General features: G+C 42.1%; 1 protein-coding gene across 1 annotated transcript in view; it reads right to left on the bottom strand.

The window, feature by feature from the left end:
* Positions 1–27409, bottom strand: part of LOC128695495 (uncharacterized) — a 458740-nt gene that overhangs the window by 323817 nt on the left and 107514 nt on the right. The window contains exons 2-5 of the mRNA XM_053786204.2: positions 22633–22762; positions 21097–21202; positions 6706–6826; positions 6491–6601 (exon numbers count right to left, since the gene is read on the bottom strand). Of these exons, the coding sequence (XP_053642179.2) occupies positions 6491–6601; positions 6706–6826; positions 21097–21202; positions 22633–22762 (468 nt within the window). The remainder of the gene's footprint in view (positions 1–6490; positions 6602–6705; positions 6827–21096; positions 21203–22632; positions 22763–27409) is intronic.

Below are 27409 nucleotides of genomic sequence, written 5' to 3'. Positions count from 1 at the left end.
TAGGACGAAGGTGAAGGAAAAAGTAGGACCTCTGAAAATTGGGAATGGACAGCTGACGGATATCGAACTGGAAATGTGTTCCTTATTTAATGACTATTTTTTGTCAGTTTTTACACAGGAAGATGTAAATGAGATTCCAGTAATTAACAATTATTTAGTTCCTGATGAATTTAAATTAACTAATATTACTGCCACGAGGGACATGGTTATTAAACAGATAGACAAACTGAAGCAAAATAAGTCCCCGGGACCCGATGAGTTGTTTTCCAGGATACTTAAGGAATGCAAGATGGAGCTTAGTCAGCCATTAACGAGTATGTTTAATGGGTCCATCCTTACCGGTGTGGTGCCCGAGTTGTGGAAGATGGCTAATGTGGTTCCTATATTCAAATCAGGGGATAAGTCCACTCCTTCAAATTACCCACTAATAAGCCTGACATCTATAGTGGGCAAGTTATTAGAATCAATTATTGCTGACATTATTAGAAGTCACCTTCAAGAGCATAACTTCATAAGTGAATCTCAGCATGGATTCACGAGAGGTCATTCCTGCCTGACAAATTTACTGACGTTCTTCAATAGAGCATTTGAGGCAGTTGACAGTGATAAAGAATATGATATTGTTTATTTGGATTTTAGTAAAGCCTTCGATAGAGTACCTCACAAGAGACTCTTAAGAAAAGTGGCAGCTCATGGTATAGGAGGTAAGGTTCTAGCATGGATAGAGGCATGGCTTACCAATAGAAAGCAGAGAGTTACCATTAATGGGGTGAAATCTGAATGGGGATTAGTCACTAGTGGCGTTCCACAAGGATCAGTTTTAGGCCCTCTCTTGTTCATAATTTACATTAATGACCTTGATGAAGGGATTACGAGTGACATGAGTAAATTTGCTGATGATACAAAGATAGGCTGTATAATTAATTCTGAGGAGGATAGCAATGAACTCCAGGAGGATTTGGACAAATTAATATCTTGGTCTGAAAAAATGGCAGATGAAGTTCAATGTGGATAAGTGTAAGGTACTAGTCCTTGGTAATGAAAATAACCCTCGAAGCTATAATCCAGGTGAAGTAGGTGAAGCAGTAATCTAAAGCCAAGACAGCAGTGCCTTAGTGCGCACAAAGTTAACAGATTACTTGGATTTATCTCAAGAAGTATAAGTAATAGAAGTCCAAAAGTTATTTAACAGCTCTATACAACACTAGTGAGGCCTCATTTAGATTATGTTGCTCAGTTTTGGTCCCCTTACTACAGGATGAATATAGACTCATTAGAGAACATACAGAGAAGAATGACTAAAATGATTTACTGTGTAAGGAATCTCCCGTATGAACATAGACTTAAAGCCTTAAATCTCCACTCTCTGGAGAGACTTAGAATGAGGGGAGATATCATTGAAGTGTATAAATGGATGATGAGCATAAACAAAGGAGATATTAATAAAGTACTGAGGGTGTCGAACCAGGAAAGAACCAGAAATAATGGATTTAAGTTGGATAAATTTAGATTTAGAAAGGATATAGATAAGTACTGGTTTTCTAACAGAGTTGCAGATGCGTGGAACAATCTTCCCAGTTGGGTGGTGGAGGCTAGGACCTTGGGTAGCTTTAAGAAGAGATTGGACAAATATATGAGTGGGAGGGGCTGGGTTTGATTGGTGTCAGTGGGTACGGGAGTTATTTCTTGTGTAGCTTTAGGTAGAAGTCGTTTTGATAAGGACCTGCCTTGCATAGGCCAGTAGGCCTTCTGCAGTGCTCCTCCATTCTTATGTTCTTAAATGTGACAACAATATGTAAGGAAGCGGAGGAGAGATATGCAAAGGCAACACACATAATGAGAAAGCTAGGACGAGCCCTTGGTTCACCGAAAAGTGTAGAGACGATAAAACCAGATGTGCTAGAGAATGGAAGAAGTATAGAAGGCAAAGGACCCGGGAGAATAAGAAGCGAAGTCGAAAAGCGAGAAATAAATATGCACAGGTAAGGAGGAAGTTCTCACACAATACGAAAATGACACAGCAGCGAAAGCAAAGTCACAACTGAAGCTGTTGAACAGTCACATCAGGAAAAAATCAAGTATCAAAAACCAGGTAAACAAGCAGAGGAAGGAGAGGAGTTTACAAGAAATGACCTTGAGGTATATGGGGGGTTTAACATGAGATTCAACGAAGCATTCACAATGGAAACAGAAAAGCCTCCAGAAAGACGGAGAGGTGGGATACACCAACAAGTGCTGGAAACGATACATACTAGATATCTCAAAGGAGATGGGGCCAGATAACATCTCTCCATGGGTCCTGAGAGAGGGAGCGGAGGTGCACTGTGTACCACTAACAACAATCTTCAACACATCAATCGAAACAAGTATGGAAGACAGTATATATAGTCCCAATTAAACTACAGACCAGTGTCACTGACATGAATTATATGCAAAACCATGGAGAAAATTATCATGAGAAGAGTGGTAGACCACCTAGAAAGGAATGAGCATGAAACGACAATCAGCAAGGTTTCAGAGACGGGAAATCCTGTGTCACAAACCTACTTGAGATTTATGACAAGGTGACAGCATTAAGACAAGAAAGAAGGCTTTTGACACGGCTCCACACAAGAGATTAATGCAGAAGCTGGAAGACCAGGTAGGTATAAAAGAGAAGGCACTGCAATGGTTCAGAGAATACTTGATGGGAAGGCGTCAGCGAGTCACGCTACGAGACGAGGTGTTAGAGTGGACTCTTGTAACGAGCGGGGTTCCACAGGGTCAGTCCTAGGATCGGTGCTGTTACGGTCTAATCAGGTGGGGAGGGGACATAGACCTGCTCCGCATGGGTCAGTAGGCCTGTTGCAGTGCTCCTTCTTTCTTATGTTCTTATGTTATAGATGAAAAAGACGGAAGGAATAGACACAAAAGTGTCCCTGTTTGCAAACAATATGAAGTTAAAGAAGAGAATTCAGTCGGAGGAGGACAAGGCAGGACTACAGAGGGACCTGGGCAGGCTGCAGGCCTGGTCCAGCAACTGGCTTCTAGAGTTCAACCCCACCAACTGCAAAGTCATGATGATCGGGGAAAAGCAAAGAAGACTGCAGACAGAGTACAGTCTATGGGGCCAAAGACTACACACCTCACTCAAGGTAAAGGATCTTGGGTCTACCTGGAGTCTACCTGGAGGTTATTCCGGGGATCAACGCATCCGCGGCCCGGTCCACGACCAGACCTCCCTGTGGATCAGGGCCTGATCAACCAGGCTGCTATTGCTGGCCGCACGCAGTCCAACGTACGAACCACAGCCCGCCTGATCTGGCACTGACTTTAGGTATCTGTCCAGTTCTCTCTTGAAGGCAGCCAGGGGTTTATAGGTAATTCCTCTTATGCTTGGCGGGAGGCTGTTGAACAGTCTTATGGTGTTTTCAGTTAGTGTACCAATGGCGCCCCTACTTTTAACTGGGGGCATTTTGCATCGCCTGCCCAGTCTTTTACTTTCGTAGGGAGTGATTTCTTTGTGCAGATTCGGGATCATTCCTTCTAGGATTTTCCAAGTGTAGATTATGATATCTCTCTCTCTCTCCTGCGTTCCATCGAGTACAAGTCAAGTGCTTCCAAGCGTTCCCAGTAGTTAAGGTGCTTGACAGAACTTATACGTGCAGTAAAGGTTCTCTGGACACTCTCTAGATCTGCAATTTTTCCTGCTTTGAACGGAGATGTTAATGTACAGCAGTATTCCAGCCTAGAGAGAACAAGTGATTTGAAAAGGATCATCACTGGCTTGACATCTCTCGTTTTGAACGTTCTCATTATCCATCCTATCATTTTCTTTGCACTTGTGATCATGGCACTGTTGTGATCCTTGAAAGTGAGATCCTCAGACATTACTACTCCTACAATGTTTTTCCTCTCTATTGTATGGCCAGAGTTTGTAGTATACTCTTCTAGTTATTATCCCCTCCAGTTTTCCATAACGGAGTAGTTGGAATTTGTCCTCATTGAACATCATATTGTTTTCCGTAGCCCACTAAAAAACTTGGTTTATATCTTCTTGAAGGTTAACCGTGTCCTCGATAGATGACAGCCTCATGCAGATTCTAGTATCGTCTTCAAAGGATGATACGGTGCAGTGGGTTACATGTCTGTCTATGTCTGATATGAGGATGAGGAACAGGATGGGGGCGAGTACTGTGCCTTGTGGAACAGAGCTCTTCACTATAGCAGCCTCCGATTTAACTCTGTTGACCACTACTCTTTGTGTTTGATTGGTTAGGAAGTTGAAGATCCATCTCCCCACTTTGCCAGTTATTCCTGTAGCACGTATTTTGTGCTCTATTACCCCATGATCGCACTTGTCAAACGATTTTGCAAAGTCTGTGTATATTACATCTGCATTCAGATTTTCTTCCAGTGCATCCAAGGCCATATCATAGTGATCCAGTAGTTGTGAGAGGCAGTAGCGACCTGCCCTGAACCCATGTTGCTCTGGATTGTTCAGTTTTTGGGAATCCAGGTGATTTACAATCCTGCTTCTTAGCACTCTTAAAAGATTTTTTTGTGGGACGTTAGAGCTATTGGTCTATAGTTCTTAGCTAATGCTTTGCTGCCACCTTTATGGAGTGGAGCTATATCCGTCGTTTTAAGTGACTGCGGAATTTCACCCATGTCTAAACTCCTTCTCCATAGTGTACTTAGGGCACATGAGAGGGGTTTCTTGCAATTCTTAATGAACACAGAGTTCCACGAGTCTGGGCCTGGGGCTGAGTGCATAGGCATGTTGTCAATGGCTTTTTCAAAGTCTATCGGAGTTAGGGTAATGGCGGAAATCTGGCATACATTTATGGAGTTTTGAGGCTCATTCATGAAGAAATCATTTGGGTCGTCGATCCTCAGACTGATGAGTGGCTCACTAAACAGAGTCGTACTAAGATTTCAGTATTTCACTCATTTCCTTGTTGTAATCTGTGTAAGTCCCATCCTGTCTGGGTGTGTATAATACAGAGCACATCTTCTGACGCGCACATCAACCAAATAACCGATGCAGCATATGGACGACTGGCGAACCTAAAAATAGCATTCCCACACCTCAGTAAGGATTATTATTACAATAATGGGAAGCGCTAAACCCGTAGGATTATACAGCGCCTGGGGGGTGGAATGGAAGGTATTCAGGCTTAATTCAAGGAACTGGAGCAAAGATCCAATTCCCTAGATCAAGAACCCCTCACCAGCGTCCAGAAACGTCCCGTGAGGGGATCTCAGTAAGGAGTGGTTCCGGACCCCTGTACTCGTCAGGCTTATGTTGGAGTATGCAGCTCGACTTTGGAAGCCACACATGGCCAAGCACGCCAGGAACCTAGAGAAAATGCAAAGGTTTGCAACGAGACTAGTCTCAGAGTTAAGGGGCATGTCCTACGAGTAGAGGTTAAGGGAACTCGACCTGACGACCCTAGAGAACTGGAGGGACGGGGGGGGGGAGGAGGTACATGATAACAACATATAAAATACTGAGAGGAATCGACTAGGTGAACCGAGACAGGATGTTCCAGAGATGGGACACAGCAACAAGGGGTCATAACTGGAAGATCAAGCCTCAGACGAGTCACAGGGATGTTAGGAAATATTTCTTCAGTCGGAGAGTTGTTAGGGAATAGAATAATCTGGAAAGTGAGGTAATGGACGCAGGTAGCCTATGTAGCTTTAACAAGAAGTATGATAAAACTCATAGAGCAGGGAGAGACTGGACCTAGTTGCGACCAGTGAAGAGGCGTGGCCAGGAGCTATGAATCGACCATTGCAATTACAATTAGGTGACTACACACACACACACACACACACACACACACACACATACACGTTCCGGTACCTTAGTAAGGAATCGTTCAAGACACTGTACACCATGTACGTTAGGCCCAAACTGGAGTATGCAGCACCTGTTTGGAACCCGCACTTGATCAAGCACGTCAAGAAATTAGAGAAAGTGCAAAGGTTTGCAACAAGGTTAGTTCCAGAGCTAAGGGGAATGTCCTATGAAGAAAGGTTAAGGGAAATCGGCCTGACGACACTGGAGGACAGGAGGGTCAGGGTAGACATGATAACAACATATAAAATACTGCGCGGAATAGACAAGGTGGACAAAGACAGGATGTTCCAGAGAGGGGACACAGAAACAAGAGGTCACAATTGGAAGTTAAAGACTCAGATGAGTCAAAGGGATGTTAGGAAGTATTTCTTCAGCCATAGAGTTGTCAGGCCGTGGAATAGCCTAGAGAGTGACGTAGTGGAGACGGGAACCATACATAGTTTTAAGACGAGGTTTGATAAAGCTCATGGAGCAGGGAGAGAGAGGACCCAGTAGCAACCAGTGAAGAGGCGGGGCCAGGAGCTAAGACTTGACCCCTGCAACCACAAATAGGTGAGTACACACACACACACACACACACACACACACACACACACACACACACACACACACACACACACACACAAATTTTATAATACCTACCTCCGTATGCTCGGCAGGAGAGCACCACCCTGGAGGAGAGCTCGTACGGTCCCACAACCTGACTGATCATCGTTTCGTAGGAGTCAAATATCTCCAGACTGCGGATTTCCTCTGTTGATTAGAACAACTCATCGTAAGCATCGAGAACCCACGCGAAAACATATGAAATCATTTTTTATTGACATCAGAGATGGTGGGGAAATGGGGTAACGTACCATGCACGGTGAGCTGGAGCAACGCCATCATGGTTTGTGACGTCATGAAGTCAACACGGCAGGTATAGTTGCCAGCGTCCGCCAGAGTCAGGTTCTCCACCTCCAAAAACCCCATCCGTGACTGTCCGAAGAGAGAAGTTCAGTTTAACTTACTTGTGAGTGTGATCCCTTGCAAGGGAAGGGGGATTACCTTTATGTTAATGAAGGTTTCTTGATCCATGATATAGGGGCTACCCTCCTCTTTCTCGGATCAAATCTGATTACCTACTAGTTTATACATACGTTGTATTAACTCTACGGGCACATTACTTTTTTAATAATAATAATAATAATAATATAAAAACCAATAACCGTGATTAAATTTAATTATTTCCCTAAGCACTGATAGAAGCTTCATGCTGTATAAATGGTACTATAAAAGAGAATTGGTCACACAAGCCAAAACTACAAATATACATCTTTTCTAACAGTTTTTTCACGGAATAATTTCAACAATGCTTTTAGTATACTCTGGAAAATCAATCGTTGTTTTATACGCAGTGACTCAAAACTCAGCAAGCTATGTATATTCCCTGTATTGTATTTTAAGTTTGTTGGGTTTAAAATACACACGTGTATCGCGTGTCCATGGTCGTTAAGGTTGAATGTCACTCGTTCAGAATACAATCACGCTTGCTCACACAAGAACGCATGTATGTGTGTGTGTGTATGTATATATATATATATATATATATATATATATATATATATATATATATATATATATATATATATATATATATATATATATATATATGTGTGTGTATTATATATTCTTTCTTTCAACACACCGGCAGTATCCCACCGAGGCAGGGTGGCCCAAAAGAAAAAACGAAAGTTTCTCCTTTGACATTTAGTAATATATACAGGAGAAGGGGTTACTAGCCCCTTGCTCCCGGCATTTCAGTCGCCTCTTACGACACGCATGGCTTACGGAGAAAAAATTATGTTCCACTTCCCCATGGAGAATATATATATATATATATATATATATATATATATATATATATATATATATATATATATATATATATATATATATATATATATATATATATATATATATATATATGTGTGTGTGTGTGTGTGTGTGTGTGTGTGTGTGTGTGTGTATATAGCACATTGAAATTTGTGACGACATTTTGGTCTGATTTGGATCATTAATTAGTCACACAAATGCGTGAAGGAGAGGAAGTCATAATATATGCGACAAGGGGCGGGAGATGGGAGAGGCAGAATGAGATGAGGGAATATTATTAGAGTAGAAGTAGTAATGGCAGTGGTAGAAGAAGTGCAACAGTGATAGATGTGGAAATAAGAATGTAATTGTGGTAGTGAAAATTGGGCAGAGAGTGGAGTGTTAGCAAAGAAATAGTAGAAGTAGCACTGAAAGTGGAGATGAGGTGAAAAATGAAGGGGTAAGAAGAGGAGGAGATGAAGTTTGGAGCATTTGACAATGTAATGAGAAAGAAAAGCATCTACAGAGACAAAGGCAATACTGAGATTCATATTAGGAAGGTTGTGTATAAGGGATACTTCAAAAAGACAGCGTCTGTGAAGGCTAAAAGAACGGTAGACAGTTTTGGCAGCGGACCAGTTAATGGGATGACTGTGATCTCTAAAATGTCAGAAAAGAGAATTACTGGTGTCAGAAAGTCTAGCACTTCTTTTGTGTTCTTTTAGTAAGTCAGAAAGTGAGTGGCCAAGTTCTCCAAAATACTGGAGAGGAGAAGAGGAGCAGGAAATGAAGTAGACTGGAAGCATCAATGACAGGAGATATAAGGACTAGATTACTACAAAGAGTATTATTAGTCTGGCGAAAAGAAAGCATGATGTCTAAAGAATGGCTGCTAAAATTTAGGACACTGGAAATATAGGGTAGGAAAAGGATAGGAAATTTCACAAGAGAGGAGAGTTTGGAAGAAAAGAAAGTCCGTTTAGAATGAGAGTATGCAGAGTCTATGAAGTCGGAAATGAAATGAAGCCGAGAGAACAAATGTGGAAATTTCGAAGTCAGCAAACTGAAGGTCACAGATGCGAAGGGCACAGAGAAAGACAGAAAAAAGAACACTCTTTTTGTTAGAGAGAGCATGGTAAGAAAAGTTGTTTATATACATGTCACTGTGTATTGGCTTGCGATAAACGGAAAAAGAAAATCCTATCGCCGAGCGATGGACATGTAGATAAATGGTTCAGAGAACCGACAAGTTGATGAATTAGACACATGTGTAACACTTGAGTATCATTATTGAGGAAAAGTGTCGCCACACAGTGGCTTCATCAGTCCTAAACAAAGAAGAATGGTGAAGATTAGAAGGAGTTTGAGGTAATCAGTCCCTCAGCCTGGAGTCGATGTAATCAGTCCATCAGTCTTGAAAATAATGCAGCATATGCGCGAAGTGGCTTACATACTGTAGACAGGGAATTCTTCACTTGCCTAACCTTCAGGCATAACCTACTTCCACATTGGATTTGTTCACTGTGATATCACCTACGACTGCTTCACCTCATCGCATATGCTGTATTCTTTTCAAGATTGAAGGACTGATTACATCGACTCAAGGCTGAGGGACTGATTATCTCGAACTTCTTCTGATCTTCACCATTCTTCTTTGTTTAGGACTGATGAAGCCACTGTGTGGCTAAACGTTTCCTCAGTAAAGATACCTAAGTGTTGTACATGTGTCTAATTCATCAGTTAGATTTCCATTCAGTTTTAAACTTGAAGGAAGGAGCAAGACTTTTAAGAGCATTGAGAAATGGTTCGAAGAGGCTAGAATCATTTGGCCAAAGAGCATAGACATCATCTACATAGCGGAGCCAGAGAGAAAGGCGCACCCCAACAACAGGAAGAACAGTTTCGAAATGCTCCACAGAAAGATAAAAAAAAAAAAAAAGAAGCGGGAACAGAGCCCTCCGTTTTCTTTAACATCCGTTTCATTTTCTCTGGTAGTTTCCGTTAATTTTGCAAGCATGGAAGAATATAAGTTTTGGTTGAACACCGGAATGAGTTCGGGTATAACCGGTCAAAATTTAGAAGCTTTCATTGTCACAAAGATCCAGGAAAGAAAGGATGAAGTTGAAAGGGAAAAACAAGGATAGCAAGAGCCCAAAGAAACACGAAAAGTTTCGGAATAAAATTTACCTTGAAAGGAAAGAGAGTTGGAGCCTACACAAAGACGAATAAGATCAAGAAAGGCATCAGGCAGATAGTTCCAAGAGTAGATCCAATTGGGCTGAAAAGTCAAGCAACCAGCGATGTTAATCAGTTGAATGTTAACAGAAAGAATCAGGAGCTGGAACTAGCCCCATGAAGGCACATTTCGGTGAGTACCATAGCCTTTGGTTAAATCAATCTGCGCACTTACAAATAGACACACGCACAGACAAACAGACCCAGGTTCGATTTGCAAGCAGGAGAATGTGTTAAAGTAAGCCTCCTTTTATCTACCGAACCTGCTCACCTAGCAGCAAATAGGCCTCTTGGTGCTAACCGACTATTGTAGGCCGCATCATGGGAACAAAATTCAAATATTAATAACAATAATAACAAAGACGAGCCAACAAGAGCATTGCTCTGCACTCGTAACTACAAAGGCAGGATACACAATGGCTCAGAGAGTAAAAAAAAAAACAAGGAGTTGTAAAGGAAGGCTGAAAGAACTAAAAATACCATCGCTGGCTGACAGGAAGCAAACAGTGAACACGATGACCACATACAAAGTTATACAGGGACACGATAAAATATACGTAGAAAATTCGTTTACCATCATCATTAGAGAAAACCAGAGGCTACATTAATGCAGAACTGAGAAAAATGACATCGAAAGGGCACTTAGGAAATATTTCTTCATAATGTGACTGGTAGACTAGAAATAGGATCCAAGAGGAAGTAGCGTGTGATATAAGCATTAGGAAATTTATGAGATAATAACATTCTATGCACTGTTGAAGGGACACCATGAACGTAGCTCTGTTCCTCAAACTATAAATATAAATATATAAAAAAAAATACAAACATGTATCCTTAAACTTTCCATCAAATAATTACATCCTCTTGAAAATCGAAAGTCATAACACATATCGAATGGAATAAGTTATCTTTATTATGTATCCTTTTATTAGAGGGCTACAGAGATAGAATAAGAACCTGTGCTAAATTTAGCTAACATTTTTCTTGTGGAATAACTATTTTTCCCTCTCTGAGAAACTAAAGTTAGATAACACTGTGTCTATGAAATCAATGTTTCTCTCTTTGAGAAACTCCGTCTTATCAATAAAGTTTTGGCAAAAGCGCAAGATTTCCCCATCAAACGACCCGGGAAAATATTGACGCCTGAGAATAGTTCAGGAAAACTTTGGCACTCTGGGGAATTACTCGAGTTTTTTCCTTTGATCTGTGTGTGCCAGGTCATTAAGGGCAGGTGTGGGGTAGGCAGGTGTGGTGAACAGGCTAGGTGGGCTGGTGGGGTGGTAGTGTAGAGATGTGATGCTGCGCAGGTGTGGAGATGTGATGCTGCGCAGATGTGGAGATGTTATACAGCGCAGTTGTGGTGATGGCAGACAGATGTGGTGGTCGTGGGAAGATGTAGAGATGGTAGGCAGGTGTGGTGGCATCGGACATGTATAATGCGAGCAGGTATGGTGATGGTAGGCAGGTGGTAAAAGTGCAGGTGTTGGGGTGGATAGGCATGGTGATAGTGGACAGTTGTTGGGCTGTGCGGATGTAATTGTGGGCAGGCGAATATGATGGTTCGCAGGTGTGACAATCGTGGACAGGTGTGACAATCGTGGACAGGTGTGGCTGTAGACAAGAGAAAGATTCGCGATACTTCAGACACAGATTTTTCCCTTAATCTCTCATTTGCGATTTATAAAATAGCTTTCCTCGCCTGTCAAGATTAAGGCAAGAGGCTGAAATATGCAATAAGGTATTCTATATGCAAATGGCTACCTTGTAATACTTTCACAGAGATCATCACAAGCATGTCACCCTCTTAAAGAAGTATAAAGCTTCCACAACCATTCATTGCTCTAATGGGCATTTAGGCAGACCCACAGAAATCTTATTCACAAATAAGTACTATAATTTCTAATTCAAAAGAGCATTATTTTGAGAATGAATCTGCATATTAAATAACTTAAATTATGGTAAATATGAAGCTAATTTTCAGCATTTCTTAGATACATGATATTGTGAGTCTTTATTTTCTTTTCTAAGACGAGGAGTCTTCTTTTAGTAGGCCTGTTCAGAGGCCTATCACATTTTGCTGTCAAATTCGTTATGAGAATAACTTCATTTCTTGCAATTTAAAGTTGCTTCACTTACAACGAAATTTCCAAACTAAGATTCTGTTACGTTTTCAGTGAGTTCAGAAACGGTAGTCTGGTATCAACAAGACTGGCGGGTCCCACAGCAACGAGGAAACACTTACCAGACTTTGAGAGGTCAAGAAGACTCAAGAGTGAGACTGTAGGATCAAATGAATGCCAGACAGAGTGGCCTTGGAAACAAGTAGTGCCAAGAATGTCAAGTATACATATGTGTTGTCGACCAGACAGTATTAAATGCATTCTGACTACATTTACGTTCTAACTTTAAGCATAAATGTCACGCCTGTATTTACTCAGAAATGTATATTCCTTCTGCTATGACGAACTGATTCTTTAGGGCCATGCAACAGTCCATAACATGGCAACACGACTCGTTTACACACACACATGTACACCCAAAAGCGTATACATATGCATACATAAAACACAAGCATACACAAGAAATCAAACAAACACGCACAAACATAAACTCATACAAACACACATACGTCTAAACATCACCACTTACATCTCTAAAACCAATTCGAAAAAGTAGCAAACTAAAAAAATCTCATCATGGCGGAGGCACACATACAAACACGAATCAATAAACAATTCCCACTCTTTCAAGAGGAAATTGAATTACACACATGCGAGGGAGGGAATTTGCAGCTGACATTGAACTCTCTGTGTTTGTTGACGCCTGACAGTGATTGACGAGGCGGACAATGCAGCCAATAAGGAGATGTCGCTTTTTTTTTTTACCTTTTTTGGCTTTAGTTTGCTGCAGGTTTCACGTCACACTCTAGTTTGTTATTGTTCAAGTTGAAGCCTATCAACTACACACACAAAACTAAATAAAAAGTCAGTGTTGGGCATATTCTGAACTTTTCATATTTTGTACTATTTATCCAATCCTGTCTTATATTCAGATACGGATATTTTTTTTCACCCTCACAGAACAACAAAAAATTACTTCATCTCTTGTCTTTATATTTTTTTCTCTGCATGTTGCTAGCCAGTCACTGTCTTGCTCCTTGTTGACATAGTGTTGGATGCTGGTGAGTGAGTGCGTCGTTCTCACCAGCTTACTGTCAGTCGCTGGTGAGTGAGTGCGTCGTCGTCACCAACTTGTTGCTGAACTCTGGTATGAAAGAATACACACACACACACACACACACACACACACACACACACACACACACACACACACACACACACACACACACACACACACACACACACACACACACACGCACACACACACACATACATACACACACAAGAAAAAGGTTATTGAGGTAGACATTCCATAACAATGGTCCAGGTCCGCGTTCCTGTGAGACACATGAACCAATAGAGCGTCTTGTTTACTTTATCCCGTTGAAAGTAATCACAAAGAAGGCATAGTGCAGAGCAGGTGACTCCAGGTACCAGCAATGTTCAGTGCTACAACACATCTGACTTTGGATTTATCCAGTGACTAGTGCCACTTAGTGGTGAGGTTTAACAACAGATCAGTACCAAAGTGACCTTTTCTGAACCATACTGACTGTCACAAAGTGAGTGGTAGTCGATAAACGCTGCTATCAGCTTTGAGATTATTGTCTCAAGAATCTTTCTAGAGACACTGGTCTGTAGTTGCTGATTTCCGCTCTGTTCATCATTTTGTGACCAGGGACTACATTTCCTTCTTTCCACAGAGAAGGCCATTTACGCTGTGCTAGGTAGTGCTGATAGATGCGAGTTAGAGGTGCTGCTAGCTGGTCTGCAGATGTACTCAGTAAACTTGAGCTCACTTTATCTGGGCCCACAGCCTTCTCTTGGTCCAGATATTTAAGCAGAAGATACACATCATTCAGCCTTATTGTCATCACTGACAACTTTGACACAGTTCTTGCGGATAGCATTGGAGATTTCCTTGCTGGATCAGGAACTCGTATCTTGGAAGCAAAGTGTTCGGCAAAGAGGTCAGTTTTTTCCTGACCGGTAGAGATGATCCCATCCTGTCTATTTTAGAGGTGGAATAAATTCATTAAGTGAATAACCTTGCCGGTCCTTGATCAAGGACCACAGTTTTGCAGCTCACGTTACCTGATGCCAGTTTTCTTTCTGTGTCCAATTTAATTCCATACTTGGAAATTGGATAGTGGCTTTGCACCGTCTCACATAATCACTTTATCGTATTGCATTGCCTCGATTTGTCCAGGTCACTATAAAGTTTCTTCTCTCTCCCTGCTAAGTGTATGGTGTTCAGTACTTGAAGATTTAGGTGTTCAGTTTGACTCTTGTGTTTTTCCTGTTTAAACTGAGAACACTTTCTTACATCGTGTGTCTAAATTATCCGGGACTTCCTTGTTGTTTCTCGTGAGCTCCTCTCCTTCCATCTTCACTATTGTTACTTGTTCTTGTGCTGTCGTTTTTCTTCTGGTGTTGCTTGAAACCATTTTGGCTCAGATTTTGCATATTTCTGCTATGTCTTTCTCGTAGTGCTGTTCATCTTCTCTTTTCATCCTTCTAAATACATTTCTGGCTCTTCTGCATTATTATCTGCTTTCTTTTGTCCTTCGGTTTCTATGTTTTGTCCAAGCTCTTGGACTTTGCTGTTCCAGTCTGTGTCTTTGATTAATCCACGTGCTCTTTTTGTTTTCACATAGCCTCTTCTTCGTATGAAGTTCTTCTCAGCCTTCCCGCACTAACTAACTTTAACATAAAATTTTCCCTGGGCTTCATTCAGGATCTATTTTTGTCCCTGCATACCTTCTCCTGATATCTGGTTTGTATTTTTCCCAGCCGATTTCTGACCCAGTGTTGAATTCCACAAGTTAACCAAAACAGTACTGTATAGTAGCCTCTCATTTTCAATATCGCATGTATCAAACGCAATAATGGTGTAGATCCTGCCTTGTTGGTTCAGCCTCTCCTCTTTCTCTCCCTGGTTGTGTCTCTGACATGCTGACATAATAGGATTTCCCCTCACGTCTTCCATCATCCTAGGTCATCATATATCTGGTTTTCTGTGTGGTCCAAGCTCTTCATGTTACTTTCCTTGTGGCTGAAATCACAAATAATTAGTAACTTAGCTTTGCTGTTTCTACACTTGTGGCAGCCACTATTGTCTTAATATCTTCAGCTGTTTCTACACTTGTGGCAGCCACTATTGTCTTAATATCTTCTTACTCCTGTCTTGGTCACCTACTATTTGGTGGAGGGATGTAAATCACTAGAACTACTACTTTTGGTACCACTGTATTTTGTGTGTGAATGAGTGTGTGTGAGTTTTCACCTAACTGCACTCACCTAATTATGAATGCATGGGTCGATTCATAGCTCCTGGCCCCTTCTCTTCAATGATCGCTACTAGGTCCACACTCTCTGCTCCATGAGTTTTATCATACCTCTTCTTAAAGATCCTGGCTCCATTACATCACTCTCCTGCTCCACTACATCACTCTCCAGACTTCTCCACTTCCTGACAACTCTGTGACTGAAGAAGTATTTCCTAATATCCATGTGACTCATCTGAGTCTTCAGCTTCCAGTTGTGACCCCTTGTTGCTCTGTCCCATCTCCGAAACATCTTGTTCCTATCCACCTTGTCAATTCCTCTCAGTATTTTATATATCGTTATCATGTCACCCCTGTCCCATCCCCTGTCTTACAGTGTTGCCAGGTCTATTTTCATTAACATTTCCTCGTACGACATGCCCCTTACCTCCGAGACTTGCCTTGGTACAAACCTTCTCACTTTCTCTAATTTCTCAACGTGCTTGACCAGGTGTGGATTCCATACTGGTGCTGCATACTCCAATATGGGCCTGACGTACACGGTGTACATTTTTGTACGAATCCTTACTGAGGTGCCGAAACACCAGGCGCCCATATGCTGCGGCACTTATTAGGTTGATGTGTGCCTCAGGAGAAATGCTCAGCATTGTACTCACCCAAGCTCCTTCACGTTAAGTAAAGTTTGAAGTCTTTGGCCCCTAGCCAGTGTCCGTGTGTGTGTGTGTGTGTGTGTGTGTGTGTGTGTGTGTGTGTGTGTGTGTGTGTGTGTGTGTGTGTGTTTACTCACCTATTTATGATTGCAGGGGTCGATTCATAGCTCCTGGCCCCGCCTCTTCACTGATTGCTACTAGGTCCTCTCTCTCCCTGCTCCATGAGCTTTATCAAACCTCGTCTTAAAACTGTGTATGGTTCCTACCTCCACTACGTCGCTTTCTAGGCTATTCCACAGCCTAACAACTCTATGACTGAAGAAATACTTCCTAACATCCTTTTGATTCATCTGAGTCTTCAACTTCCAATTGTGACCTCTTGTTTCTTTGTCCCATCTCTGGAACATCCCGTCTTTGTCCACCTTGTCTATTCCGCGCAGTATTTTAAATGTCGTTATCATGTCTCCCCTGACCATCCTGTCCTTCATTGTCGTCAGGCCGATTTCCCTCAACCTTTCTTCGTAGGACAATCCCCGTAGCTCTGGGACTAGTCATGTTGCAAACCTTTGCACTTTCTCTAATTTCTTGACGTGCTTGACCAAGTGTGGATTCCAAACTGGTGCTGCATACTCCAGTATGGGCCTGACGTAAATGGTGTACAGAGTCTTGAACGATTCCTTACTGAGGTATCGGAACGCTATCCGTAGGTTTGCCAGACGCCCGTATGCTGCAGCAGTTATCTGATTGATGTGCGCCTCAGGAGATGTGCTCGGTGTTATACTCATCCCCAGATCTTTTTCCTTGAGTGAGGTTTGCAGTCTTTGGCCACCTAGACTGTACTGTGTCTACGGTCGTCTTTGCCCTTCCCCAATCTTCATGACTTTGCATTTGGCTGGGTTAAACTCAAGGAGCCAGTTGCTGGACCAGACTTGTAGCCTGTCCAGGTCTCTTTGTAGTCCTGCCTGATCCTCGACCGATTTGATTCTTCTCATTAACTTCACATAATCTGCAAACAAGGACACTTCTGAATCTATCCCTTCCGTTATGTCATTCACATATACCAAAAACAGCACAGGTCCTAGGACTGACCCCTGAGGAACCCCACTTGTCACAGGCGCCCACTCTGGCACCTCGTCACGTACCATGACTCGTTGTTGCCTCCCTGTCAGGTATTCTCTGATCCATTGCAGTACCTTTCCTGTTATGTGTGCCTGATCCTCTAGCTTTTGCAGTAACCTCTTGTGAGGAACTGTGTCGAAGGCCTTCTTGCAGTCCAAGAAAATGCAGTCTATCCACCCCTCTCTCTCTTGTCTTACTTCTGTCACCTTGTCATAAAACGCCAGTAGGTTTGTGACACAGGATTTTCCTTCCCTGAAACCGTGCTGGTTGTCGATTATACACTTGTTTCTTTCCAGGTGCTCCACCACTTTCCTCCTGATGATCTCCATGACTTTGCATACTATACACGTTAGTGATACAGGTCTGTAGTTTAATGCCTCATGTCTGTCTCCCCTTTTAAAAATTGGGACTACATTTGCCATCTTCCATACCTCAGGGAGTTGCCCAGTTTCAAATGATGTGTTGAAGATCTTTGTTAATGGCTCACACAATATCTCTGCTCCCTCTTTAAGGACCCACGGAGAGATGTTGTCTGGTCCCACCGCCTTTGAGGTGTCAAGTTCGCATAGCAGCTTCTTCACCTCTTCCTTGATTATGTGTACCTCATCCAGCACTTGTTTGCGTACTTCCCTGTTCTGATTTCCTGAAGTCCTACCGGTTTCCACTGTAAATACTTCTTTAAATCTCATGTTGAGTTCCTCACATACCTCTCGGTCGTTTCTTATGAACTCCCCATCACCTTTCCTCAGTCTGATTACCTGGTCCTTGACTTGTATGCCTCCTGATGTGGCTACACAACAGCTTCGGGTCAGACTTGACTTTCGAGGCTATGTCATTTTCATATTGTCGCTGACGTAAATGGTGTACAGAGTCTTGAACGATTCCTTACTGAGGTATCGGAACGCTATCCTTAGGTTTGCCAGACGCCCGTACGCTGCAGCAGTTATCTGATTGATGTGCGCCTCAGGAGATGTGCTCGGTGTTATACTCATCCCCAGATCTTTTTCCTTGAGTGAGGTTTGCAGTCTTTGGCCACCTAGACTGTACTGTGTCTACGGTCGTCTTTGCCCTTCCCCAATCTTCATGACTTTGCATTTGGCAGGGTTAAACTCAAGGAGCCAGTTGCTGGACCAGGCGTGTAGCCTGTCCAGGTCTCTTTGTAGTCCTGCCTGATCCTCGACCGATTTGATTCTTCTCATTAACTTCACATCATCTGCTCATACCTCTCGGTCGTTTCTTGTGAGCTCCCCATCACCCTTCCTCAGTCTGATTACCTGGTCCTTGACTGTTGTTTTCCTCCTGATGTGGCTATACAACAGCTTCGGGTCAGACATGACTTTCGATGCTATGTCATTTTCATATTGTCGCTGAGCCTCCCTTCTTATCTGTGCATATTCGTTTCTGGCTCTTCGGCTAATTTCTTTATTTTCCTGAGTTCTCTGTCTTCTGTACCTTTTCCACTCTCTAGTACACCTAGTTTTTGCCTCCCTACACCTATGGGTGAACGAAGGACTCGTTCTGTTCTTCCCATTATTTCTGTTTCCCTTGGGAACAAACCTCTCCTCTGCCTCCTTGCATTTTGTTGTCACATAGTCCATCATTTCATGTACTGGTTTTCCTGTCAGTTCCCTCTCCCACTGAATGTCTTGCAGGAAGTTCCTCTTGCCTGAGTGGTTCCCCCTTTTGTAGTTTGGTTTTTCCCATCCTATTCCTGCTACTCTCTCCACTTGAAGGTCAACTATGTAGTCAAAACACAGAACCACATGATCACTAGCTCCTAGGGGCCTTTCATACATGATACCCTCGATGTCCGACTACTCAAGGTGAATACAAGGTCCAGTCTTGCTGGATCATCCTCACCTCTCTCTCTGGTAGTGTCTCTAATATGTTGATGCATGAGGTTTTCCAGTGCCACATCCATCATCTTGGCTCTCCATGTTTCGGGACCCCTATGGGGCTCCTGGTTTTCCCAGTCAATCTCCTTTTGATTGAAATCACTTATAACTAGTAACTTTGCTCCCCCCATTTGTGCTCTTCTGGCCACCTCGGCTAGTGTGATGACCATTGCTCTGTTGCTCTCGTCATATTCTTCTTTTGGCATCCTGCAGTTCTGTGGTGGGTTGTACATTACTGCAATTATCACCTTATGTCCCTCAGACTGGATTGTTCCTACTAAGTAGCCCCTTTTGCCCATGCCATCCATTCCTTCCATTTTCTCAAAACCCTACTGGTTTTTAATGAGCAGTGCAACTCCTCCTCCCCCTCTACTCCCTCTGTCTTTCCTGAGGATTTGATATCGGGTGGAAAGATTGCATCTGTTATCATTCTGGTGAGTTTTGTTTCTGTGAGTGTTATTATGTCTGGGGATGTTTCCTTGATTCTTTCATGCCATTCATGCCACTCCTCACACTTATTTGTTATTCCATCTGCATTTGTATACAACACCTTCAACTTCTTTTCTAAGACTGTGGTCTGGGGGGTATATTGGGGTTGGGGAAGTGGGAGACCTGATAAGGAACTATGGGTGGTTGCTGTAGGGGTAGAGTTTGTAATTCAGTGGGTGGGGGCATTGGATATAGCATGGGTGTTTTGGTTTAGAATGTTTAGTTGCACTTGGGTTAACCTGGTTGGGAGGCTTCTATAGGAAGTTGTGAGGGAGGCTGTATTTGATCTTCTTCCTGGGTCCAGGATCTCCTGTCTGTCTCCTCCATCCCCTCTCTTTCCTCCTTTCGCCTTTGTACCATCTCTCTCAGTTTCTGCCTTTCTTCTTCTGTTCTGTCGTGGTGGAGATACACCATCCTGTATGCCAGCATGTCCCTTAATCTTGCTTTCTCCTGCAGGATCCTGTTCCAAGTCGATTCTGCTTTGAAAGTCACTTTCACTGGCCGGGTTCTTCTTCTTGCAAACCCCCCTATTCTCCAAAAATTTTCCAACTGGGTCATGTCATCTTCTCCTATTGCTTTTATGATGCTTTCAGTTACTTTTTTCCCCTTGTTTTCTTGCTTCATAAGTTTCCCCTTCAACTTCCTGGAGCCCATACACAAAGACTGACCTCTCCCTTTCATTCTCCCGCTGCGTATCCTTGTGTATCCACTCATTCAATTTAATTTCCTCCATTGCAGCTTTCCTTTCTTCAGTTTCACTATCTATTGTACTTGGGCTCAGTGGCCTGTCATTTTCCCTTCTCGGCTTTCCCTGGGCTCTGCTGTGGTCTGTTAGGGCCTCCACATATAGCTTAGCTCTTTCCTTTACAACAGTCCCCTCTGATAGAGCTTCTACATGCAGTTTTGCTCCTTCTTTCCCTACAATCCCCTTATTTGTGACTGAGGTAGCAGTCTCTGATGTCATTCCCAAAATGTTCTTTAGTTCTTTAGGCTGTTTCAGATTTTTCAGTTCCTCTTCTAATCTCTGTATCCTAGCCTCTGTTGCTATGACTTGCATCTCCCACTTCTTGCTTTCCATATCTATCCTCTCTTCCATTCTCATGCTAAGTTCTTCTAGTTTCTTTTCCCATTCATGTTCCCTTTGTGTGTGTGTGTGTGTGTGTGTGTGTGTGTGTGTGTGTGTGTGTGTGTGTGTGTGTGTGTGTGTGTGTGTGTGTGTGTGTATTACCATAAGCATCTCTTTGAAGGACAGTGTCACTCCTTTAATATATATTAATTACATTCAAAAGATGCTATGAATACGAATCATCACCTGGTGAGTAAGTGAGCCAGTGAGTGAGTGAGTGAGTGACCGAAAGAGTGAATTAGTAAGTGAGCAAATAAATGAAGGAGTGATTGACAGTGTGAGCCATCTGGGTTAGGAAGTGAGAGAATGAATGAGTATTTGTATTAATGTGTTATTAAGTATCCGCCCTGATGAGCTGGAGAGTGAGTGGGTGAGTGAATAAGTGAGTGGGTGAGTGAGTGGGTGAGGAGGTGAGTCAGTGAGTGTGTAGGAAAGGTGAGTGATGATGATCTTACCCTGAATGGTGATCTTACCCTGAAGTTGCGAGTTAAAGTTTCCAATGTGAAGCGCGATCTCTTTCCCAGGCGTGAGTTGTCGTGTACTTTGTGGTGACCTCTGGAGGTCTCCCGGGCATCGAAACTGCAGTCCCGTGTGTGTTGGTGGGGGAAGAGGAGAAAGTTCGTTAGTAGGCTCGGTACACAAACACATACACACACACACACAAACACACACACACACACAACACACACACACACACACACACACACACACACACACACACACACACACACACACACACACACACACACACAAAGAAGACCGCAGATAGAGTATAGGCTAGGTGGCCAAAGACTGCAAACCTCACTCAAGGAGAAAGATCTTGGGGTGAGTATAACACCGAGCACGTCTCCAGAAGCACACATCAACCAGATAACTGCTGCAGCATATGGGCGCCTGGCAAACCTGAGATTAGCGTTCCGATACCTAAGTAAGGAATCTTTCAATATACTGAATACCGGGTACGTCAGGCCCATACTGGAGTATGCAGCACCAGTTTGGAGCCCGCACCGGGTCAAGCACGTTAAGAAATTAGAGAGAGTGCAAAGGTTTGCGACAAAGTTAGTTCCAGAGCTAAGGGGAATGTCCTACAAAGAAAGGTTAAGGGAAATCGGCCTGACGACACTGGAGGACAGGAAGGGTAGGGGAGACATGATAACGACATACAAAATACTGCGTGGAATAGACAAGGTGGACAGAGACAAGAAGTTTCAGAGAGGGGACACAGAAACGAGGGGTCACTCTTGGAAGTTGAAGACTCAGATGAGTCACAGGGATGTTAGGAAGTATTTCTTCAGTCACAGAGTGGTCAGGATGTGAAACAGTCTGGCGAGTGATGTAGTGGAGGCAGGAACTATACATATCTTTAAGACGAGGTATGATAAAGCTCAGGGTACAGGGAGAGAGAGGACCTAGTAGCATTCAATGAAGAGGTGGGGCCAGGAGCTGAGTCTCGACCCCTGCAACCACAATTAGGTGAGTACACACACACACACACACACACACACACACACACACACACACACACATATATATATATATATATATATATATATATATATATATATATATATATATATATACATATATACACATATACATATACACACATATATATATATATATACGTTTACAGAGCCTGTAGGAATCATAAGTTACCAAGCCTCGATCTTGCTAAAGAACATTAACATTTAGCTACTCTTACAAGGGTGTGATGACATATGTATCATTGTAAAAGAAAATTAAACTGACATAGCCTGTAGAAGGGACTCTAGGTAATAAATCTGATAATTCTTGCATAAGAGATTAAGGGCACTAAGAAAAAAAAAGCCAAGTTGACAGTACCTGCAGAATTTATTAAAGGACCTAAAAAAAAAAAAGTCAGGTTAACATAACCGTAGACCAGCTTTTGGCACATGGATTTTGCCGAAGAAGAAAAAAAAGTTGGCTGTTCTCAACGAATAAATTGCACAGGTATGTGTCTATCAGGAAAACAAATAGGTTAACAGTACCTGTAAAAAGGCTTGGTAGCCTCGTCTTTATACCAGAGGATGAGTGTGGGTCTGTCTGCTGGCACTGGTAACTCGCAGGGTAGCTTGCCAGTAGTGCCAGCCAGCGCTACCCTCGAGATTGTGGTGGTGGCTGAGGAAGAGCAGATAAATGTTAGGCAAGTCACATAAAGGTTATGCGCTGGTCACCTGGGAAGGTAAGACTATTTATACACCACGGAGAAATACACATGCAGAAGAATTAATGAAGCTAAATTATGTGATAATCTTTGCATAGGTCAGCTCATGTTATTGAAGGTTCCATTTGGTGCGGAAATGTAGTTTAAGATAATATTTTTTTTGAGGATACATTCCAATAATGTACTGTGAAAATTAACTATTTGAAATGAGTAATATTACTTTCAGGTGATGTAACAATGCTTAGTGTGGTCTGACAAAGACCCATTATAATCTTGATTTTTGCGCTACCGCTCACACAATGAGCATGAGGTGCACGATAAACTAGCCGCTTAGGCGTCACAAGTAACTTAGAAGGTTCATCTGTGTCAGAGAATGTTACATAGGTTTTTTTCATGGTTAGATAAGGATATAATGGTACCGCAAATAAGACAAAGTTTTAAGTGTTTCCTCTGAGATCGGAAAAATTACATCCAAAGTTCATATCTTGTTATGAACGATCAGGTCATATTATGGAGGGTACACCAGCAGTAAAATGAGGCAATTTGGTTCTAAGAAGTAAACAATATTGGAACGCACGGTCCGGCTGTCTTAAGAGTGCCAGATATCGCGCTACCGTCCCTGCTACGGAGGGTCATTACGATCCCCAGTCAAAAATTGCTAGTTTTGTGGGAAGGTTAGTGAACCCCATAATTGTGACGCAGTCACTTGCTTTTGTTGAATACCCCTGTCTGGACCATCAGCCTGCGAGCAGCTGTCACTGAAAACGAACTGAGAAATTTGCCAGGTAATGTAAGAACATAAGAGAGAAGGAACACTGCAGCAGGCCTACGGGCCCATGCGGGGGAGGTCCATGTCAACCCCCGGCTTAGACCAATAGCCCACTCAGTCAGGTCACCTCCACTTAAAGAAGGAGCGCGGCATCTGACCCAGTAGCACAAGCTAGTCAGGTCTAACTCACACCCGCCCACACCCACTCATGAATTATCTAACCTATTTTTAAAACTACACAACGTCTTAGCTTCTATAACGATACTCGGGAGTTTGTTCCAATCATCCACAACTGTGTTACCAAACCAGTGCTTTCCTATATCCTATCTGAATCTGAATTTTTGCAACTTAAAACCATTGCTGCGAATCCTGTCTAGACTAGATATTTTTAGCAAGCTATTTACATCCCCTTATTCATTCCTGTTTTTTAATTTTACACACCTCAGTCATATCCCCCCTAATTCTACGTCTTTCGAGAGAGTGCAGATTCAGGGCCCTCAGTCTATCCTCATAGGGAAGATTTCTGATACATGGGATCAATTTTGTCATCCTCCTCTGTACGTTTCCCAGTGCATTTATATCCATCCTGTAATACGGTGACCAGAACTGTGCAGCATAATCTAAATGAGGCCTAACCAAAGATGTATAGAGTTGAAGAACAACCTGAGGACTACAATTATTTATACTTCTTGATATGAAGCCAATGATTCCGTTAGCTTTATTGCGTACACTTATGCACTGTTGTCTTGGTTCAGATTATTGCTAACCAGAACTCCTATATCCTTTTCGCAATCAGTAATATTAAGATCTACATTATTTGGTTTATATGTGGCATGGTTGTTATCCTTTCCAACATTTAGAACTTTGCACTTGTCCATATTAAACTGCATCTGTCACTTCCCTGACCATTGCATCAGTTTATTCAAATCATCCTGGAGTGTTCTAATGTCCTCATTAGAATGAATTGGACGGCCTATTTTGGTGTCATCAGCAAATTTGCTTATGTCGCTATTTATTCCCTCATTTATGTCGTTTATGAAAAGATTCTCAGAAAAAAACGGGATTCGAATGACATGTGCGGCAGTCATTAAAATGCCAATTAATTGCACTTTCAACCATTCTACAGAGACTATTGTTATCTGGATAGCTTAGTGAAAGCCGAAAGAAAATGTTTGAAAAGTGTGACTCTGGAACAAGGTGTCATTAATGAATATCAAAGATACAAGTGAGGCTCAGGAATTAGCCATTACATCTCCAGCCTCAGAGTGGTCAGGATGTGGAGTAACATAGACGTGAACGCAGTAGACTGGAGTAAGCAGTTTGAGACGAGAGACACAAGACGAAGGGGAACAGATAAATTCCAAAAACAAATAAGTAACAGAGATAATAAGAAATTATTCTTCAGTCTCAGAGTGATAAGCAAGTGGAATGAAGTGGATGAGAAAGTGGTGGAGGCCAGCTCCAAACACGGTTTCAAGAGAAAATATGATAGCGCAAAAGAAACTAAGAATTAATTATGCCGATCAGTTGTTGCTTAAGAAGCAAAACCGGAAGTTGATACTCGACCCCCAAAACCACAAGTGAATTAAGAACTCGCTGAGCACAAACACTAAAAATAGTGCAAAGCAAGATGAAAAAAAAGATGAAGAATAAGTTACAATTCTGTGCCTAAAACAAGCAACAGTCCTAGAGTTTGTGGAACTATTGCTTGTTTTAGGCAGCAAGAAACTGGAAATAGAGTAAACCTGAGGAGCTGGATGTACGACATTATAGCGATAAACAAGTTTTAAAGAATGAACAATTGAAAAAAAATTAGAGCCTAGAAACTGAGGATCACAGGTGTGGATGAGAGAGAAAGGTTGAAATAAGAATACGTCTGCTGACAGCTTGAACAGGGCAGAGAGAGTAATGAATGCACATGCGACAGTGCACCTGACACCGTAAAACCTGAGTGTCCTCCACAGAGTTTTACTCATGAACGTCAGGAAAACGATGCCAGGAATTAAATTACTGCTCAGCTTCAAACTAACTGGGTTTTAATTTATGTCAAATGTCATGTCTCCTTTCTTGTTCAGTATTTTACCCTCATTTAGAGATTTACGTAAGAAATTTATTATTCAGACTTTCAAGAACGCGGATGGTAGTTTGTTTTTCACAGTACATTTGTCAACGTTCGTCTTCTCAGCATATCTTAATGTTTCAAAAATTCTAATTTCACTCAGGTTTATGGCAGCATTCTCAGACCCTGCAAGGTAGATGTATGGTTTGAATATATTCAAGTTGTTGGCTGAGTCAACTAAGCATGAGGCTGTATTGACCAATGAAGTTATTTCCATATTGTCACCAGTCATTCTGTCGTTTCAGTCAATGTCCCAAATCTACAAAAGTTCTTAATATGAGGAAGAAGCTTGGTATCTCCAATATCAGTGATTATTGAGATTAACACTGTACTCGGCATTAGAATGTTAAGAAATGAACCAGACACTGTCACAATGAATCTTTCTAAATATATAGAATTAAATACACACAGATCGAAATGGATTTTGAAAACATGCAGTTATATTAAGTTTTATAACCTGCATGAACAATATTACTGTAGACAACAAGAGCATTTCACCCCTCCATGGAAGTTGTGTTCATTTAAATTCACATACCTGCAAACCCCTCCCAAGAAGCTCATTGCTAGTAATCCCTTCCATAAATCACTTGTTAAAGCAACTGCTCAAGTAGAAATTTCTCACCTAGCTGGTAGTAATAAGTTATCACAAGTTATATACACTGATGGATCTAAACAGGAGTCTTCTGGCAGGGCTGCATCTGCTCTTGTTGCCACCTCCCTTGTTAAGAACGATAATAAATTTATTGAGTTAGGCAAAAGAATTAACAACTGGGCGTCTACACTGCAAACTGATTTTTTGCTATCCTAATGGCTCTTGACTCATATAATGACTCCAACAATATGCTCATTGGAGAAGCCAGGTATAGATACTCAAAAATCATGGAAAAACGAATTAGTGTACAATTGCTACGGATCCTATCACTCACTGGATTACACCTTCATGATAAAGTTGACATGTATGTATATTATTGTGCCCACGAACAAGTAATATTGATCAATAACAACACTGCGACTAGCCAAGGACTCGAACCCATGCTGCTTTGGCCTGCCTCATGGTAAGCGAAAATTCCTGACGCCTTAATAAGAACATAAGAAAGAAGGAACACTGCCGCAGGCCTACTGGTCTATGCGAGGCAGCTCCATTTCTCCCACCGGCTTAAGCTAATGCTTTGACCTAGTGAGGTCAGACACGTCACTTAAGGGAGGAGCAGTGCATCCGACCTAGCAGCACAAGCTAGTCAAGGCCAATTCACACCCACCCACATCCACTCATGTATTTATCCAACCTATTTTTAAAACTACACAACGTCTTAGCGTTTATGACGGTGCTTGGGAGTTTGTTCCACTCATCCACAACTTTATTACCAAACCAGTGCTTTCCTATATTCTTCCTGAATCTGAATTTTTCCATTATAGATATTTTTAGCACGCTATTTGCATCCCCTATATTAATTCCCGTTTTCCATTTATACACCTCAATCATATCCCCCACAATTCTACGCCTTTCTAGAGAGTGCAGGTTCAGGGCCCTCAATCTATCCTCATAGGGAAGATTTCTGATATATGGGATCAACTTTGTCATCTTCCTCCACTGGACCATCATAATTTCCTCTGTTTGCGAATTGTTAAGCATTTAAAATCTCTTTCGTAGTCCACTGCATGTGGCAGGATTCGATGAAATAACTTTCAAAACGAGCTTGGTGCCCGGGGGTA

The sequence above is a fragment of the Cherax quadricarinatus genome, chromosome 2, assembly GCF_038502225.1.
Source record: "Cherax quadricarinatus isolate ZL_2023a chromosome 2, ASM3850222v1, whole genome shotgun sequence".
In the NCBI taxonomy this organism is placed as follows: domain Eukaryota; kingdom Metazoa; phylum Arthropoda; class Malacostraca; order Decapoda; family Parastacidae; genus Cherax; species Cherax quadricarinatus.
This window is presented reverse-complemented; position numbering and strand designations above follow the sequence as displayed.